Genomic DNA, 17,876 nt, shown 5'->3' with positions numbered 1-17,876 from the left:
TCTACACGGAACACTACTTTGCTCGCAATGGCAGACGTACGGTCGATGCTCAAGGCGAGTCGCGAAGCGCGAAAAATCAATCACCCTCATGCAGCATACACGAAAGATGGCAAGCTGCTATGCAATTTGTGCGAGACGTTGATCAAGACACAGAACGCTTGGAACAGCCATCTACATTCGACACAACATACTCTGCGCTTGAGTAGGGCTCAGGAAGCAGCGGCGGCAAGAGACGCAAATGGAGCAAGCAAGAAGCGAAAGGCATCAACTATAGACAGTACATCGCCTGAGGACAGGAAAAAGCAGAAGCCTACCAGCTTGAAGCCAGGAATCGGTCAAGATGAGCAGGATTTGAAGCAAGAGGTTTCAACAGCCAAGACACAAGCGACACAGCAAGAACCTGAGCAGACTGGCGCGAAAGGGGACGAAGAGGTCAACATCGCCGAACTTGCCGCGTTGGACAAAGAGCTTGCAGAGTTAGAGGCCTCAACTCGCCATAAAGATGCTTCCTACGCCCAGGCCACGATCTCGGCACCAGCGATGACTGCAGAAGAAATCGCGGCTCAAGCGCGTGAAGAGCAGAGCGCGCAGCGGGGCAAACGAGATGCAGAGTTAGAGGCGGAAAAAGAGGACGCGGCTCGACTGATGGAGGATGAGTTCGAGGAAATGGAGGGCCTGGAGGAACGTGCGAGAAAGTTACGTGAGAAGCGGGAGGCATTGAGATCGACGACGGTCGCACGAGAGACGACTGGTGCGAGCGTCGAGAATGAGACGAAAGCGATTCATGACACCGCACAAGAAGAGGACGTTGACGATGACGACGATGACGATGACGATGAAGAAGATGATTTCGACGGATGGAACTTTGGATCTGGATGAGTCTACGATTGCAGGTCATCGTACTCTATCAAACGACATATACCTCCTTCATATCGCGTGTCCCATCGCCAGAGAGCAGAAGCTTTCTTGGCAGTGCTTCTGTCCAGTGCTTGTCATAACTAGAGGCAGTCACGAACAAGCGCAACCACATTAAATGAGATTGCCGCTGCATGGAAGGCCAACAGCCTCATACAATCTGTTCTCTTTCTCCAGGCCATACTCGCAGTCCTGCTACCTGACTCCGTCAAAGCACAGAAAGAGGAAGAAAGATTTGAGAGCTTCATGTGTGATTTGTGGCAAGCCTGAGCTCCTCATGCCTTCCGTGTGCATTTGAGAGTCCACGAGCACCATAGATGTAGGTTGAGGATTGCACATGCGATATATATCGATGCTTATCGCGTCGACACGTGTTTCCGTCAGCAATAGTGCGGCGACCATGTAGGTTAGCTGAGTGATACCTTTATCAGCAGCCAAGATTTGTGGCTTGCAGCTCTCCAAAGTCTGCCAGACAGAGCTAGCGGAAGGATTCATATCGCGCCAGCTACACTCTCCGAACTTCAGAATGAGTTGTGTGGCACGAGCAGTCGCTGCTGTGATGCGTAGCTAAGGCACAAAGATGTCCACTTCTCCTGTCTCCGGAGACCTCGAGAAACAAAACCTCGCAGTAGCTGGCCTGAAATCCGACGACCATATTTCTCAACACGCCCAGGGGCGCCACCACCATACAGCTCGGCTTCGCGAGCGATTACGCCAATTCGTCCATCCCAATGGCAAGAAAATCCACATAGCAGCCTCACCAGAAGAAGCCGATCAGCTCAAGAAAAGGTTAGGTGAAATTCACCAAGACCACGAATTCGACGTATACATCTCTGGAACCTCGGAGCATCTGGACGCGCTACGAGAAGCGCAAAGCCATCATGAGGACCGAAGAGAGTCGCTTCGAATGCAGCACCGGGAAGTCTATGACCGCTTCGCAGACATTCACAACGAGCTCGATGCCCTTTCGAACGAGCTTGATCGTGTCACGAGCCATGGCGTAGCTCTGGAAGCACATTTCAATCGTTTCGGATATAATGCGAACGTTCGAAGTTACGATGATGAGGATGAGAGCCCGAGTGCTTCTGGTTCTGCGACTCCGCATTCGAGTATGCATGAGAAACAGCAGTAAGTTTTCAGTCTTCGCTTCGCGATGCTGTGTGCATTGCAGATTTGTTGATTCCTGCGTAGATCTCCTTGCGAAAGAGGTTTCGCGACACCTCTTCGCCTCTTCAAGATACCTACGCTTCGCCAGTACTTCCACAATGGTATCCTCTGGAGGTCCGCAGGAAGCGAAGAGGTCCAATCCTTTGAACTCTTCGTAGATTTGTTATACGTCGGTATTCTGCAGATCAATGGCGATATCACTTCTGAGGACCCAACTGGACTCTCGCTTCTTCACTTCGTGATCACTTTCACGCTATCCTATAAGATCTGGAACGACATGAGCCTGTTCATCTCGTGGTTCGAAACCGACGACGTTTTCCAGAGGGTCTCCATCCTTTTCTTGCTTGCGTGTTTGTTCGGCTACACGACTAATATCGTCAGTGCATTTGAGGAGTCATATGCAACGTGAGTAAGCTGCGCTGTTACTGAGAATGGCCTTACTGACTCGAGTTCCAGATTGATCGGATTCTATCTAGCAGCGAGGTTGTTTATGGGCCTGTACCTACTTCTGTGCGCCTACTTTATTCCGATGATCAGAAGTGCAATGATCTTGCATTTTTATATTGTGCTTGTCGGTGCTGGCCTCTGGATCGCTTCAATTCATGTGGCGTGGCCCGATCAGCTTGCTTTGATTTGGTGTGCATTGTTCGTCGACGTTGTTGGCTCCATTGGTTATGTCTGGCTACAATTAGTCACTCATATGATCGGAGGCAAAGGTATGATTGCCAATTCTCTCCATAGCGCCTGCCTTGAGGAGCCTCTACTGACAAAAGCTGCAGCTTGGGAGTGGTTCAGCGCCAAATTCCAAGTCTATCCTGCGATCAACATCGAGCACAGAACCGAGCGAACAAATGCCTTCGTATCGCTGGTGTTCGGCTACACAGTCGTAGCGATTCTATACCAAAGCGCAGTCAACGGCATCGACTCCTTCTATGGCAAGGGAATTTTAGGTCTCATCCAGTGCTTCATCTTCAACTGGATGTACTTTGAGATTGATGGCTCGAATCTGCTTATGCATGCCATTCGTCGACAAAAGATGAGTGCTTTCGCATGGTCTTTTGCGCACCTGCCATTTATCATGACCTTCGTTCTTGGCGGAGCTGGATTGTCAAGACTTGTGATCGCGCCGGATTCGCCCAATTCTCATATCGACTGGCTCACAGAAACATACCAGGAGCGAGCAGAACATCTGAGCGATCACATACCGGTTGGGATCCGCTGGTTCTACTGCGGTGGTTTTGGTCTTGCTCTCCTCTTTATGGCTTTGATCTCCATTTCTCACATCCACCGTGAGCAGGAAGGCAGAGTTCGATTGACGAAGAAGTTCCGGTTGATCTTCCGCATTTCAGTCGCCGTCATCCTCATCTGCTTACCGTTAGCTCATAGCCTAGACTCGCTAGATCTGATTGGCACCGTCACGGGGCTTTTGGTATTACTCCTATGCTTGGAGCTATGGGCCGCTTCTAATGTACACGACAAGCTATTCGGTAGGACTACGACTTGTCAATATTTTGGCAATTGCGGCAAGAAAGATCTCAGAGCAATGCTCCAGGGTGGGAAGGAAGTAGACATCGATATGTTGATCAAGGACAAGAATAAGAACAGTGGTTGTACTGTTGGCCCTTGAGGTCGCGCGTCTTGTCTTCAGGTTGAGAAGAGCTAGGGCCAGCTGTACAAGCTCAGACAAACGGAAACTGGTTCTGCGCAGAGAATTGCTATCCTGTGGGTCACTCAATACCAAGCTTTTGCACTGCTAAGCTCGATGCCGCTCTGCCTACGAATCAATAAATCCTGACCTACACAGGAAGTGAAGGCCCGCTGAACAGGGGGCCCGTTTCTGCGAGCATAGTGTGCGATACTGAGGGCTTCGTAAGCAGAACAGAATATGCCGATGCAAGGGAAGGTCTTCGAGACTCATCGTCGACTGCTTCCACGCAAGCCGTTGCCTAAAATGCGATGATATGGACATGTTGGAAGAAGGTGTCGGCATCAGAGTGCGATATCTTGGCTGTAATTGTATGCACGTGGTCAGATGAGCTTGCGTCACAGATTCACCATGCAAGTCGTATAACAAAGCTCAGCCTATCATTGGTCCCGATGAAGATCTGCCGCCGTGACCGGCGACATGATCATGATGAGTCTGCACGATTTCTGTGCTCCAAGAAGGCTGCGATTCTGACGGGAGGCTATGTATCAGCACGAATGTTGATCAAATTTTGATTCAGGTGTCGGAAGTCAGAAGTAGCAAGCAGCTGGAGTGACACGCGTTCGACACGCCAAGCTGACTCGACAGAAGAAGGTGTAACCTGGTCTCCTCGCGTGGACACTGGAGAGAGTTGAGGATCCATGTCTAGACTCTAGACCCTGGCCTCCTGAGTGCCGACAAGAGCAGGGCCAGACGGTCAGAAGGGCACAGTAGTAGCAAGAACATCAGGAGAGGAGTGCTGTGGACTTCTCGGCGTGAATAATAGAGAGCGCACGAGTGCGGCTGCGTGGTACAGCAGCACAGTAGCACTCGCGCAGAGCGAAGAGCGGATCGGTGGAGATGGTCCAGGTATATGGGGCTGCGTGATGCCAAGGCAACCCTAACAGTCGACTCAGGATGCTCCTGCCAGACAGCCCGACAGGCAGACAAGCAGAAGTAATAATGAGGTGTACGTTGACGCTCGACGTCCGATGGCGCTGCGTAGCGACAGCAGCATCGTAACATGGCAGCATCAGGTGCAGTCCACGCTTTGTGCGTGTGCGTGTGAGAGTGTCCGCCATTTTTGACGAGGCAGTCGTCGTCAGCATCTTGGCTCGCACGGACCCTCTCTCTCTCTGGCGTGCTGGCGTGGAAGGGAAGACCGCGTAATCCCCTTGTTGGTAGCGTAGCAGACATGCTACCTACTCTCCCACTGCCGCTCATCTCTTCACCACCGTCCACACTGCAGAAGCCGGTGCACGTCTCTGCTGTCCCCCGCGACAACAACGCTGCCATCACGCCGCCAGCTCGACGGGAGCGCGCATTCTACGGTAGGACTAAACACCGCCACGCCACCCACACGCAGTGTCTCAGCACTGCCCGCGCCCGCGCCTGCACATCATCCGAAAGCGCATCGCAGCGCAACACTCGACCACTTCACTCCTGCGACTCACACCTTCGACACCGACATACCAATACACACGCGAGGCGCGCATCATGATGGACGGGTTCAACAATGGCGTTCCCAAGCGGAAGCCAGTACCCTCTCAGCAACCGCTCCCAGAGAATTGGGCGGCCGACTTGACATCACAATTCCGACGAACTCTCTCCACCAAGCGCATGAATGAGCTCAGCAGCAGACCAGGCTCAATACGGCGCTCATCATCGCGGCGCACCGAATTGGTCGTCGTGCCCTCGCAGGCCACCCCGCCGCTTCCGTCTCGAGACGCTCCAGCGCCGCCCACCAGGACAGCCCCAGCAGTACCAGATGTGCAACAACCCCACGAAGGCATTGCGCCTCCACGATCACCACCTCCAGCATACTCATCCTTGAAGAATATCCCGACCGTGCCGACCCCGCCAACCGACAACAAGTCTCTACGATTCCGCAACATGCTCATCTCATTATCGAATACGCCGTGCAAGTGGGAGAACCCAGGACTGTTGGATGAGGCATTGGCGAAGATTCCGTTGCAAAGAATATACGATGAAGCACAGGAAGAGTCGGACCTATTCCAAGCCGAAGCTGCTTCGTTAGGAAGCAATCACAAGCCTGCGTGGGGCTACCAGGACTGCGTGATACGAGCACTGATGAAGTGGTTCCGAAACGACTTTTTCCAATGGGTCAACAACCCAAAATGCTCAACATGTCATGCTCCAACCATTGGCAAAGGCATGGTCGCTCCCATTCCGGAGGAGTCTGCTTGCGGAGCCAACCGGGTCGAGCTCTACCAATGCAGCAACCAGCTGTGCCAGTCATTCGAACGATTCCCGCGATATAACGACGCTTTTGTCCTCCTTGACACAAGGCGAGGTCGTGTTGGCGAGTGGGCGAACTGCTTCACTATGCTGTGCCGAGCAATGGGTAGCCGTGTACGATGGGTGTGGAATGCCGAGGACCATGTCTGGACTGAAGTGTACAGCGCGCATCGTAAGAGATGGGTGCATGTCGACTGCTGTGAAGAGGCATGGGATGCGCCAATGCTCTACACTCAAGGTAAGCTTCCCGCCAACATGGTCTCTCATACATGGTCTAACATCTTTCCAGGATGGGGCAAGAAGCTCTCGTATTGCATTGCGTTCTCTGCCGATGGCGCTCAAGACGTGACACGTCGATATGTTCGCAACCCTGCCGAACATGGCGCACCTCGCAACAGATGCCCCGAGGGCGTGCTGCTTCACATCCTCGGAGAGATTCGTGCCATGCGGCGGCGTGATATGGACAAGAAGGAACGCTTCCGTCTCAACGCCGAAGACATGAGAGAGGATGCCGAGTTCCGCAAGAATATCATCGAAGCTCTTGCTTACAATGTCAGCCGGATCCTTCCAGGTGGAGACAGCGAGAAGAGCGACATACAGCGGACCGACCCTGACGCACAAAAGGCGGCGGAGAGTCGGCAGGCAGAACGTGCTCGTCAGCGAGACGCACGACGACACGGCAGCAATTTGTCGGCGGACCAACGACAACAATAATTCGACTTCGCTTGCACGAAAACCTTTTGGCCCAGCTGCTGACTGGTCGTTGCACGTTACTACTATTATTCACTTCACTTCTTGAGATGTTTTCGCGATCTGGCCTAGCATCGGCGCATCTTGGATCTGCTTTCATACCCTGTTCTTTCGACATTTCATATGTTCTTCAAGGCCCGGGCTGTGGGAGACAGCTGGGTTCATCGAGTTTCTTATATCTTGGCGCGGAGTTGTCGGAGCAATTGGAGTGGACGATGCAGATGTGTAGGGGGACTACAGCGATGGGCATGCATATCAGGAATAACGGATAACGTCTTTCACTACTCATGGGATGATACCTCTGGGTGGCATTGGCGAGGAGTCTGCTAGTGTCTAAAGTTGGAGTGGAGGAAGTAGCGTAGCGTAGCTTATATGATTAAAAGCGACAAACAGTCGCGATCTTGACCTTCAAAACAGGCATTTCTCGCCACTCCCAAGGCTGTCGCTCTGACTGGTGGTGACTACTAGATGTTCACGACCGAGCGTGGAGGCACAGACATGCGTACTAAGAGCCTTGCTTGCTTGCACGCCAAGGCCACGGTCGGCTCTGCAGCCTTCAAGTTTCAGGATGCTCGACTCTATTCTGGGAGCTTACGCAATCGCCACGAAACAGGGAGGGCTGGGCTGAGATGGAAAAATCTGTATTCGCACCGCGACAGTGACTCCAGGACTAGGTAGTCGTCATGTCTGCACGCGGCTGTGTGGCAATGGTCGGGTGTTTCAGAAGGCGGCAACCAAAGACCCGCAAGCTTGGCATTCGTGGTGCTGGACTGTAGCGAAATGCGAAAGGCACATCGAAAGCGTGCAAGGCTCTTGACTGTAGGCTGGCTGTGTAGTGCTGTCTTCGCTTGATATTGGAACTGCCTTGCGATTGCGGGGCTGAAGAATTGATTATTATCCAAGGCGGGCAGCGGGCAGGGCAGGGCAGGGTCCCTGTATTCTGTTTAGCACGGGCCTGCCGCCTGCCGCCTGCCGCCTGCCGCAGCACGCTGGGCGATGATGGATGATGGATGATGCACTTCCTGGGCTAAAGATCGCAAACAAATCATATACCTCCCGCCTGTTTGTCTCATCTTCCCTTTCTCCTACTCTCTCCTACTGCTCCCACCATCAACTCACTGTCGTTTCCTTTCACTGAGTGCGTCGAAGAGCGGCATCTTACCTCACAGCAGAATCATTTCTAGGAGCTGCTCGGACACCGGACCACCGCAGTCATGGGGAAAGCTGGACGACTGGCGTGTATATTCACGCCTATGGCTTTGACCATTGCTAGCTTCATCGCCCTCGTTCTCATCGAAGTTGCCGGCTGGAACACACTCGACAGCTACTACTTCTTCCGAGCCAACTTGACCGACCTCGACGTCAGCGGAGGCTCAAGTAACTCGGCTCTCACCACAGCCATTGGAGACATCAAGACTGCTGGAGGTGTTGCCGAAATCTATAATGTCTACCTCTGGAACTACTGCTCCTCGAACAACACCGACGGCAGCGATACCAAATGCTCGAAGCGCGAGGCGCAATTCGTTTTCGACCCCATCGATGTTTGGCAATTGAATACCACCGGTATTGCGACCTCGACATCCTCCGCGGATAACGCCATCGAGTCTGCTGTCAACAACGCTGTGAACAATATTGGCGAACTTGAAAATGAGCTGCTTGGAAAGAGTGGAAAGAAGGCATTGGATGCGTACAGGAAGGTCGCGAAGTGGATGTTTATTGCATACCAAGTCAGGTGAGAACAATCCGACATGACTGTCACCAATCGCCAATTGGACAGACATGCTGACTGTGCACTAGTTTCTGGACCACCCTCGCAACAATCATCGTTGGAATCCTCGCCCTCTTCAGCCGCTGGGGCAGTCTCTTCACCTGGATCCTCTCCGCCGTAAGCTCCTTCTTCACAATCGCCGCCGTCCTAACCTCGACAATCCTCTTCTCCGTCCTCGTCGGCGCCCTCAACAAAGTCTTCGAAGACTACAACATAAAACTCTCCATGGGCCACAACGCTCTAGTAGCAGGCTGGCTCGGCGTAGCATTCTCCTGGGCCGCAACACTCTTCTGGTCGATGTCCATGTGTTGCTGCTCTGGACGCAGCAACCCGCACCATAAAAGCAACAAGGGAGGACTCTGGAACGCCGAGCCAAAGGGACAAGGATATGGGGAGTATGCTCGTGGACGAGGCTTGAAGGTTGAGAAGACTGGAGGTGATTATGAACGAGTCGCTTCTCCATATATTGGGGGACATGATCATGGTGATCAGGTTCCTCTTCATGAATACCAGCAGCCTGCGCCGTACAGTGCGCATCAGGGCGGCGTTGGGTATGAGCCGTACAGACATAATAACTAAGGGTCATGTTATGGGAAGGGATAAGCATCATTTTCTTCTTGTGCGTTGCATAGTGCTGGCGTTGGGGATCTGGGACAGCCGTGTCAGTGGCCGCGCGCGAAGAATGCGCCTTCTTTTGAAATGATACCACGACCATCAAATGGCATGCATGCGCATAGTTACATAGAACAGCAAAGCACGAGAAGTACTGATTTACCTCTTTTACATGCAACTTTACACTTTCCTGATGTCCACGGCGCAAAGCAGAAACATGAATGCTTGGTCGGCAGTCATCGTTCGAATGGTAGTATACTACTGTCCGCGATCTGGCTAGCATAGTCGGCGATCGAAATTGGAGCGGATTGAATTTAGCCACTGCCTACTTCGAGCCCTTGGTTCCTTCCTGCACGTCCCACAAAGGGCGCTCGACGATAACTACTTCCACCTGCTCGCTCGAACTTGGCTGTTCATCTTCCAGGGCTACCATGCCCAAAATTGACCGATACTTGTAAGAGCACCACCATTTGCGCTCCTGCGCCGCCTGTGAGTCAACAATGCTGACGTTTTCTTCGTCCGTGCCTCTGATACGAGCGAGCCGTAACTCGTCAGCATCACTCTCTGCATCATCCAGATCCATGTTGTCGCCTGCCTGTCCGTCGAGATCAAGGTCCATTGTCACGCCGTTTTCAGATCGGAGCGCACGACTTGGTAGGCCGTCTCGGTTCCACTGCGACGAGCCACTCCTCTTGAGTGCTTTGCCGCTTATACCGCCGCTTGCGGAGCTGCTGAGTCTTCTCTTCTTGGAGGCTTGAGCAATGTCACCCTTGACGTTGAGCATGAAGAGCCAGTATGATCCGTAAAGCCATAAACGTTCCCTGTGCTCAGAAACATCCCACACTGCGCCCTTGACATGATCTTTGAGCTTTTTGAAGTCCTCTGGCAATGAAGAAGTCGGATTTCTCCTGCTCCAATCACTCAGGCGTCCTTCGAGCACGTCGAATTCGTACATCTGATGCTTCGTCGTCATGACCCAAAGTCGATGGGGCCCTTGTGGAAGCTGGTGTGAATGAGCATGGGGATTGTGCCGTGTAGCGTGCACGCCAGGATTGCCATTGATAGCTCCACTGCCTGCTGCTGACGATGATGATGATGCCGAAGGTCGGAATGTCAGCACAAGAGCCGCGGAATCCAATCTTGGTAAGAGATGGGCAGCTGGGTTGCCTGTCCAATGCTGGCCATAGAAGAGAAAGATTTGGTCATCCTCATCGTCGGAGCTGTCCGAAGACGACTCATCTGAGTCGTCATGTTTCGAGTCGTCCTTGGTGATATCAATTTGTGGCGCTGTAAGATCTTCGTGACCTTCCAGTACCCAGGAGTCGAGATGTCCCGATATGTCACTGGCTACCAAGATACAGCTATCGTGGGAGAATGCAAGGCGTGTGATAGCCTCATCATATCCTTTGTAAGCACTTTGCGCCAGTGGTGTGCGATGTCGTCGCTCAAGCTCTGCATCTGCGTTTACCACTGTGATTCGTTTGGGCTTTACTGGATCTTGAGCCAAGCGTAGGACATGGACCTCATTGTCGAGATTTACAATTGCAAGCCATTTGCCATCTGGCGAGAAGCACACCAGACGGGTGCCTGCCGTGGCTAGTGCAGATGGTAGCACCAAAGGCTTGAAGTCCATCGTGTGTGAGCTTGGTGACCTTCTCAATTGGAAGAGTTTTAGTTCCGCGCCGGTAGCGGCACACAATACTTTGCCATCGTCAGATATAGCCACGCTGTTTATCGACTGCTTCGATTTCAGGACGAGCTTGCCGACCAGCTTGCGCGGAGGTTGAGGCTCCGGACCAAATTCGACATCGTGTGGCCGAGTAATTCGCCATATGCTGATACTATTGTCCCACCAGCTTACCAGAAGCCTTGCGCGGCGGGCACTTACAACTGGCGACTGTGCTTGGGGAAGATGTGAAAGGCTTCTGGGGTCCGCTTTGCCGTAGTCGCGTATTGGAATCACGGTTGGAGCAAAATCGCTGCCGCCGGAAACGACGACGCTCAGGTCTTTCCCGTCATATGCTGCCATGGCTTTGACTTCGCTCTTGGCATGGATCCTACGATGGTGCGTCTTGACCCAAGTTTTTCGTCCATTAGCATTCGTGATGTTGTGATGCACCGCGACTCGCCCATCTAAACTTCCTGTGATTACTGTCTTTCCGTCTGACCCTGCCACTATATCGACGCAATCCGAGTCGTGCCCTTTGATCTTCTGGTTCAAAGAGTAAGACCTCCCGTCCCAGAATACGACATCGCCATCCGAGTCTCCAGATACGATGTCGCCGTTCGGTAGACATCTGACCTTCCACACAAACTTATTCTTGGGTGCCGGAGGGACCCCACTACCTAAGCTCATGGTTCGGACAATGTTGCCGTTACGTGTGTCGATGACTCGGATGTTGCTGTCGGCAAAGCCCGCCACGATACGATCTCGGTTCTGGTACGTGATGCTGATACATTTCGCTCTCTTTCCCGAAACTCTGGCCAGAAAGCGCTGAAACTGGAGATCGTCGTCTGCTGTCGAAAGTAGCGCTACCGTCCCATCACCGCAGCCAACTACCAAGTCTTGCGATTTAGACTCCGCCTTTCCGTCTCGTGGCAGTCTCGGCTGCACAGCGAAACACCAAACTTCGCTGAAATTACCGGTCGACCTCTTTTTCAAATCGCCTCGCTTCAAGTCCCACTCGAGAACATGTGGTGATGAGGCAATGCTGAATAACCGGTATTGGCCTAGTATTGGCTGGCCTTCGAAGTCCACCTCATCTGGTTCCCGAGTCCACGCCAAGCCATCGACACTCTTGTCTCCTGAGAACATGCGCTCTTGCACCCATCGACCCGTGAACTCGTTCCATATTTCGATTTGACCATTATCTCGTCCAATGGCTAGTCGCAAAGTCGGTTGCGGCACGCCATCTGGAAGTTTCGTTTCCTCGGTGGCTCTAGAGAAGGCGACGGCGGTGATGGCATGCACCGGAAAGGGTACGAAGCGAGAGCGGTGGACGTCCATGTCAAATCCTATATTAGAGGCATGCTGTGCGGTGTGATTATTTACTACGCGAAGCTCACGTTTTGCGCCTGTGAAGTTGGCGAAATTTTGGAGCTCGGTCGGTAAGGGGAGAGCAAGGATCGGTCCGAGCTCCGATCAAGCCAAGAACCTGGCGACTCGACTTCCCACTTCCCTCCCAACCTCCCCAAGCCAAAGCGACAACGTGACCCAACGACATGTAGCGGATAGCGGATAGACGGAATGACCTTAGGTGACTGTACCAAACCAGACGTCAATGCGTGAAAATGCGGTAAGAAGTCGTCAACATCAGGACTCTTGACATACCATCGATGATCGTCACACCCAAAGCACATCAGTCCCTAACGCACATCGGCATACTATTACGCGTTGCTTCTGCAGACGATACAGTCCACACAAGCCGATCATGAAAATGGCCCGCTTCCGCGAGCTGATTCTAGGGCAGCAGTCGCAGTTCCACAATGCAGACTGCCAACATGCTGGAAACACTGCATATCATCCCTTGTGTCCGCTCATCATTATGCCACAGCGTACTGCCTTTAGTCATCCCTACCCGGCATCACGACCGAGAAGAGTGATGCGGTGAGCGTCGGTGCATCGTTGAGTTGTGTTGTCAGAGCGGCAACGGTCTCCACTGAAGGTTATCAGTGCTGAGTGCTCGAGCACTGAAAGAAGCGAGCAATTTTGAGGCACAATTCCGGTTGTGAACATGGCAACAGTTGTTATTTATAAACAGGGGGTATCTGTCGCTGCAGCTCAAAAAAAACATGACAGAGGTAGCAACGCTTCTGTGATGATAAGCAAAACACATTCCCATCTTGGTCTGTGCGAACGACCAGTTTCTTTCTCCTTTCTTCTTTCTTCTTTCTTCTTTCCTTCCGATCCTTTCCTAATCCTCGCAGTCTTGTTCCGGGTCAAATCAATTTTTTCGAGGTGCCGTCCTCGCCATACCCATACACATGCCGGCCGGCCCGCCTGTATGCGGCTGAGCTAGTACACACAAATGAAAAAAAAATGCCTCTAATGCAACGCTCGCTCGCTTGCAATGCTGTGCTGAATGCTATCACGTCGTACAGTGTTGTTACAATACGCCCGAAGGCGACTCGTACGGTCCTCGACAAGCCGGGTGTGAAATGACCGTGCTTGGAGGAGCAGGCCCAAGGACGCTTTGTTGGCACTGTTGGCAGCGCCATGATGTCTTTGGACTTGCTGCTGACCGGACGATTGATGATCGGTCTAGCCAGACGGCGAGGTAGGTACAGTGCAGAGCTGTACGATCTCTCAAGGGTTGAAGTTCGGATGGCCACCATATGACTGAGGAACTGGGTAGCTCATGTGATGCTGGGGCCCATAGTCGTTACTAGGCGGTGGGGTCGGCGTGCATTGAGCGACGCGTGGCAACACACCTTGGGTAGTGCTGAAGTTGTTTGCTACCAGCTGGTCCTTGTCGGGCGTGATGGGAGGGGTGAGCATGCCGAGGTTACCACTTGGTACGTATGTAGGCTTTTGAGGAGTTTGCGGTGTGAGGTACGTGTTGGCTGGGGGCTGTGTATCAACTTCCATCAGCGGAAGGTCGTTGACGGGAGTTTGTACGACACGCTGAGCCAACATTGCTTGGTGCTTCAAGAACATGTCGATGGTCGTGGACACCGATGATAGGTGCGGCGATGCATACTTTCGCAACAAAGCTTGCGAAGGATGGGCGAGATGGTTTGAGAGATTCAACACAACCTGAGGATCGTATCGTGCCGACCAATCGTCGTAGCGCGGCTGTTGACGTCCAAGAATGCATCGGGACAAGGCGAGGCATGAGCGTGCCATGACCGACGGGCGCACCGAGATGAATTCCTTGTGGTAGAGCGCAAGCTCAGAAATGTACCACGACATGTGCTCGAGCTCCGGGTCAAAGGCGACTTCCGTCAAAGCTAATTGCAAGAAGCTGGTTACCGTAGGATGGCCAATGACCCAGTTGAGAGTTTGAAGAACATGCCACTCCATCTGGGTAAACATGTCGTCTTCGTAGAGTGAACAACACATGGACTTGAGTTCGCGGATGGTTGGGACGCGTTCCTTTCGGTCACCGTACTTTGCTGCTATGAGGAGGGCTGCACAGCCAACGAGCTGATAGTGTCGCTTATACACCACCCGTCTGGAGCAGTATCGATCGAGAAGGTTGACGGCGAGATGGAGCGTCTCTGGTAGGAGCTGGAAGGCATGGTGGGCTTCGAGGAGGAAGTCCAACAGGTAAGGTCGCATGAACCACTGGATCTCGGTTTGGATCTCGATTGACTGAAGGTCAGGCATTGTTTCGGCCTCCATGTGCTCCATGTGGTCGAGAATGTCTTCTTGGTACTCCTCGGCGGTGACTCGCGAGATCTCCTCGCCTAAAGCTTTCTGCCTCAGCTTAGCAACGTTACGTGAACGCTCCCGCTCGGCTGCTGCTCTAGCGTAAATGCCCTCATCGTCGTCGTGATTCTCGACGAAGTAGGAGTCGCAGTACCCAAAGGCTGGGAAATTGCGAGGACCAGGAAGAGGCTGAACCTGTTGGGGAAGCTGCGGTAGATAGGCCATTCTTGCGCTGTTGATGGTATGGTTACGAAGTGTCACGTCTCCAGGATAGACAATTCGTGAAAAGGTGTCGAAGGTCGGAGAGGCACACTGTAGGTGCCAGGATGCAAAAGAGCGGATGTTCAATGGCTGAACCGATTAAAGAGTGTGGGTCCCTGTTTCTGGGATCGTCGTGAAAGATCGTAATTAGTTGGTATTGTAGAACCAAAGGAATGAACAGTCTAGAACAGAGATCTTTCGACGACGGCCGAACAGTGTTATAGACAATTGGCGAATGGTGCCTGAGGCGTGTCAGTCACTCGCGTGAGCCAATGCCATTCGCGACGAATGAATGCATACCTGGAGAATTAGATTACAGTCTGTACTAGAACGGTCGAGGGTGGTGAGCGTGCACACGGTGGGTGCGCTCAAATCGTCTCCTTGCGAGCCACGGTGCACTTGCCGATTGGATAAATATCCAGTGGAATTGTCCTTGGTCGAGGTTTGCAGAGAACGAGCTAACGCCTCCGCTGGTGGATCGTGAAGAATCTGGGGAATGTTTAGTCGTTGCAATGTACGATGAGGCAAGGGCGCAATTCCGTGCGTCCTCCCGAGTATTGACTTTCAAGCAAATAATGTGAACATACCTCACCAATTTACTCCTCGCTGGAGAAAGATTCTCGAGCGAGTTGGAGCAAAGCCGGCAGAAAAGGTGATGCGTGGAACACAATCACCAAGGCAAGACTATCACAGAAGTATTAGCGGAAGGACTTTCAAAAGATGCTTCCCGTCACGTTTCCATCAGCGAGAGGATTTGCTAGTGCTGGTGCAGAGCGAGGTGCCAGTTGGAAGGTATCTCGGTCGTTGCATTCCTGGTAGGTGTCTGGAGCCCAATCTCTGGCTGGAATTAAGCAGTGACCACCACTCCGTGGTCCCAACGTTCCCGCCCTTCGAGTCGAAGCACAAAAGCAGGGCTGTCGATGCTGATCTCGATGCGTGACGGCGAAGAGATGGCCATTCAGATCATGTACATTGCTCAACGTCGTGCTTGGCACAGGCCGTAGAAATGCCAAACTGTTACCAGGCCTGTGAGATGGTACAAGAGCTGGCTAGCATTCACAGCTCTGGCATGGAATTGAAATGCCATTGGCATTGTAGTTGGTGCATGTGTTCAATTGCTGTAGGCATTGAACTTGGACCAGGTGTGCAGCAGTGCTCTGGCTCTTACCAGTCAAGCAGGTTCGTTCCCTCGGGAGGCTTCGAAATTTGATCCCGCTGATACGTGTGGATGGCAGTGATCTTTCGATTCGTGTGTCGGATAGCCTGCAATACGTCTGCTGATGGGGTAGGTGCAAGTGCTTTTGCAGCTGCCCTGAAAATGGCAGGGGGCTCCAGAGGCAGGCACAACCACCGCTCCTTCCTGCTTCCCCCAGCGGGACGGCCTCTTTCTAGACTGCTTTCCGACATGGAATTGCTTACCTTTGGACAGCAGGCAGACGTCCCAGGAGTTAGTCGTCGAGCACGAGAGCAGTAGTCGTTGGCTTCGGATGGCGGAGATGGATGATGGTGACAGGGAGGAGTCGGCGTCGAGGAGCTCTACGATCAACGAAGAGGAGAGGTCGACGTTTTGACGGGACGAGGATGAAGGTGCGGACGAGGACGAGGATGAGGAGGATGAGGGTGCTGGTGTCGAGGCAGACCACGCACAGTCCACTGTAGCAGACTCTGCAATGGTCACGATACCGTTGACGAGTCGGCAAGGAGAGGCCGTGTGGTTGCAAGGATCAGGAGCTGAGAGGGGGTCGAAGTAGTCTGCCGAAGGGAGTTCTCTGGCAAATACAGCTCCCTGCTGCTCAAGGCTCCATTGCAAATGGGTGCGAAGGAGAGACAGACGTGAGAGAGAAGGAGGTGAAAGACAAAACGCGATCAGGGACTCCACTTCGGCGGCTTGCTTGCTTGCCTGCTTGCTAGCCTGGTGCGCCTGTTGCGCCTTGGCCTTGGCTGGCAAGAGCAGAGTTTACGGACGACACGCATCCATGCCCATCTGTCGTGCACGATGCACGCGGAACAGCACAGCATAGACGCCGCCGCAGCGCAGCGCTCGATTATTGCGGTAGCGCCTGCCCGTCGTGCGGTCGACGTGCTCTAGTCTGCTTCGTGCGCTGCAACTTTCTTTGACTCCTGAGCATCCGTCATCTCTGCTCCCGGCCCCCGTCGCCGTCGGCAGCACCGCTGCGCCTGTCCGAGCCGAGCCAGGCACTCGTGAGACATCACATTTTGGCACTGCACTGCACTGCTTGCTCGCACGCCAATGCCTCGCCTGCCTTGCCATGCCATGCCATACCCCAATGCTTCGTGCTTCATGCTTCATGCCTCAGCTGGCTGGCTGTCCGCGGCCCCGTGGCCTTGAGGCCCCGTATACTTGTGCAGTTTGTCGGGTTATCTAAGGCAGGTTATCGCCTATAACCTACAACCTATAGGTTATTGTCAGCCGTTTACTTCGCTTTCTATACCATTAACCAGATTGTAGGTTATCGTGTTGTAGGTGATCGGAATTGCTTATTCTAGCAGTTGTATGCGAATAACCTGCCTACCTCCTCGTAAGGAGCTTTTAGCCCCTAAATAGCCGCTACAGAAATATCTATCTCTTAGCCTTATAGATCTCTTATTATACTATATTTTATTTTCCCTTGCTATTGCTATACTATAATAGAAGCCGCTCGAGTCGCCGTAGTCGTTATTGCCCTTACTAGTATATCTCTTACTACCGTTCTACCCTTCTTCCGACCTACGACTTAGAGGCGCTAGTACCGACCTTCTAGTAAAGTCGAGACTTTAATAGAGCGCGATAAAGGCAGGAAGGAGACGTATAAGTGTCTATATAGACCGGAAGACGTATACTATAGTACGACGCGCCTTAGATAGCCGGTGCTACGGTCGCTAATCGAAGAGCTAGAAGAGAGCGGCGATTTAGATAAGTACGGCGCTATTAAGGTAGATATCGATAAATAGGTAGTAATATTCTTAGACTTCGTAGCCTATAACCTATCGGTACGGCAGCTACGCAATTAGTATTAGCACTCGTTTAATACCTTCTATTTAATTATCGAGAAGGTTAGCAAAGCGCTCTATCGGATAGCCGATAAGTA

General features: G+C 52.7%; 7 protein-coding genes across 7 annotated transcripts; 4 read left to right on the top strand and 3 right to left on the bottom strand.

Moving 5' to 3' along the window:
• Positions 1-27: 27 nt before the first annotated feature.
• On the top strand, positions 28-879 carry MYCFIDRAFT_76606 (uncharacterized protein; the record flags this gene model as incomplete). Its single annotated transcript, XM_007922285.1, has 1 exon — positions 28-879. The coding sequence occupies one exon, from the start codon at positions 28-30 to the stop codon at positions 877-879; it is 852 nt and encodes a 283-aa protein (XP_007920476.1).
• A 616-nt stretch (positions 880-1,495) lies between these two features.
• On the top strand, positions 1,496-3,837 carry MYCFIDRAFT_213586 (uncharacterized protein; the record flags this gene model as incomplete). The annotated part of the gene is made up of 4 exons (XM_007923770.1): positions 1,496-2,043; positions 2,107-2,487; positions 2,539-2,798; positions 2,862-3,837. 4 exons carry the CDS (start codon positions 1,496-1,498, stop codon positions 3,707-3,709), a joined length of 2,037 nt encoding a protein of 678 aa, XP_007921961.1. The 3' UTR covers positions 3,710-3,837.
• Positions 3,838-5,302: 1,465 nt separating this feature from the next.
• MYCFIDRAFT_109817 (uncharacterized protein) lies at positions 5,303-6,658 on the top strand (the record flags this gene model as incomplete). Its single annotated transcript, XM_007923769.1, has 2 exons — positions 5,303-6,263; positions 6,315-6,658. Coding segments are annotated over 2 exons (1,305 nt in total), but the record flags the coding sequence as incomplete, so codon positions are not given.
• A 525-nt stretch (positions 6,659-7,183) lies between these two features.
• MYCFIDRAFT_170746 (uncharacterized protein) lies at positions 7,184-7,953 on the bottom strand (the record flags this gene model as incomplete). The annotated part of the gene is made up of 7 exons (XM_007923768.1): positions 7,184-7,280; positions 7,304-7,329; positions 7,382-7,445; positions 7,469-7,708; positions 7,764-7,865; positions 7,895-7,909; positions 7,943-7,953. 7 exons carry the CDS (start codon positions 7,951-7,953, stop codon positions 7,184-7,186), a joined length of 555 nt encoding a protein of 184 aa, XP_007921959.1.
• A 36-nt stretch (positions 7,954-7,989) lies between these two features.
• MYCFIDRAFT_129792 (uncharacterized protein) lies at positions 7,990-9,122 on the top strand (the record flags this gene model as incomplete). Its single annotated transcript, XM_007923767.1, has 3 exons — positions 7,990-8,378; positions 8,442-8,507; positions 8,573-9,122. 3 exons carry the CDS (start codon positions 7,990-7,992, stop codon positions 9,120-9,122), a joined length of 1,005 nt encoding a protein of 334 aa, XP_007921958.1.
• Positions 9,123-9,480: 358 nt separating this feature from the next.
• MYCFIDRAFT_26832 (uncharacterized protein) lies at positions 9,481-12,162 on the bottom strand (the record flags this gene model as incomplete). Its single annotated transcript, XM_007921592.1, has 3 exons — positions 9,481-9,680; positions 9,804-10,158; positions 10,201-12,162. The coding sequence occupies 3 exons, from the start codon at positions 12,160-12,162 to the stop codon at positions 9,481-9,483; spliced, it is 2,517 nt and encodes an 838-aa protein (XP_007919783.1).
• A 716-nt stretch (positions 12,163-12,878) lies between these two features.
• MYCFIDRAFT_210030 (uncharacterized protein) lies at positions 12,879-14,727 on the bottom strand. The gene has a single exon (XM_007923766.1). It carries the CDS (start codon positions 14,506-14,508, stop codon positions 13,462-13,464), a length of 1,047 nt encoding a protein of 348 aa, XP_007921957.1. The 5' UTR covers positions 14,509-14,727; the 3' UTR covers positions 12,879-13,461.
• Positions 14,728-17,876: the final 3,149 nt, after the last annotated feature.

Source organism: Pseudocercospora fijiensis, assembly GCF_000340215.1.
Source record: "Pseudocercospora fijiensis CIRAD86 unplaced genomic scaffold MYCFIscaffold_1, whole genome shotgun sequence".
Classification (NCBI taxonomy): domain Eukaryota; kingdom Fungi; phylum Ascomycota; class Dothideomycetes; order Mycosphaerellales; family Mycosphaerellaceae; genus Pseudocercospora; species Pseudocercospora fijiensis.
The sequence above is the reverse complement of the archived record's forward strand: the minus strand, read 5'-3'. Positions and strand labels throughout refer to the sequence as shown.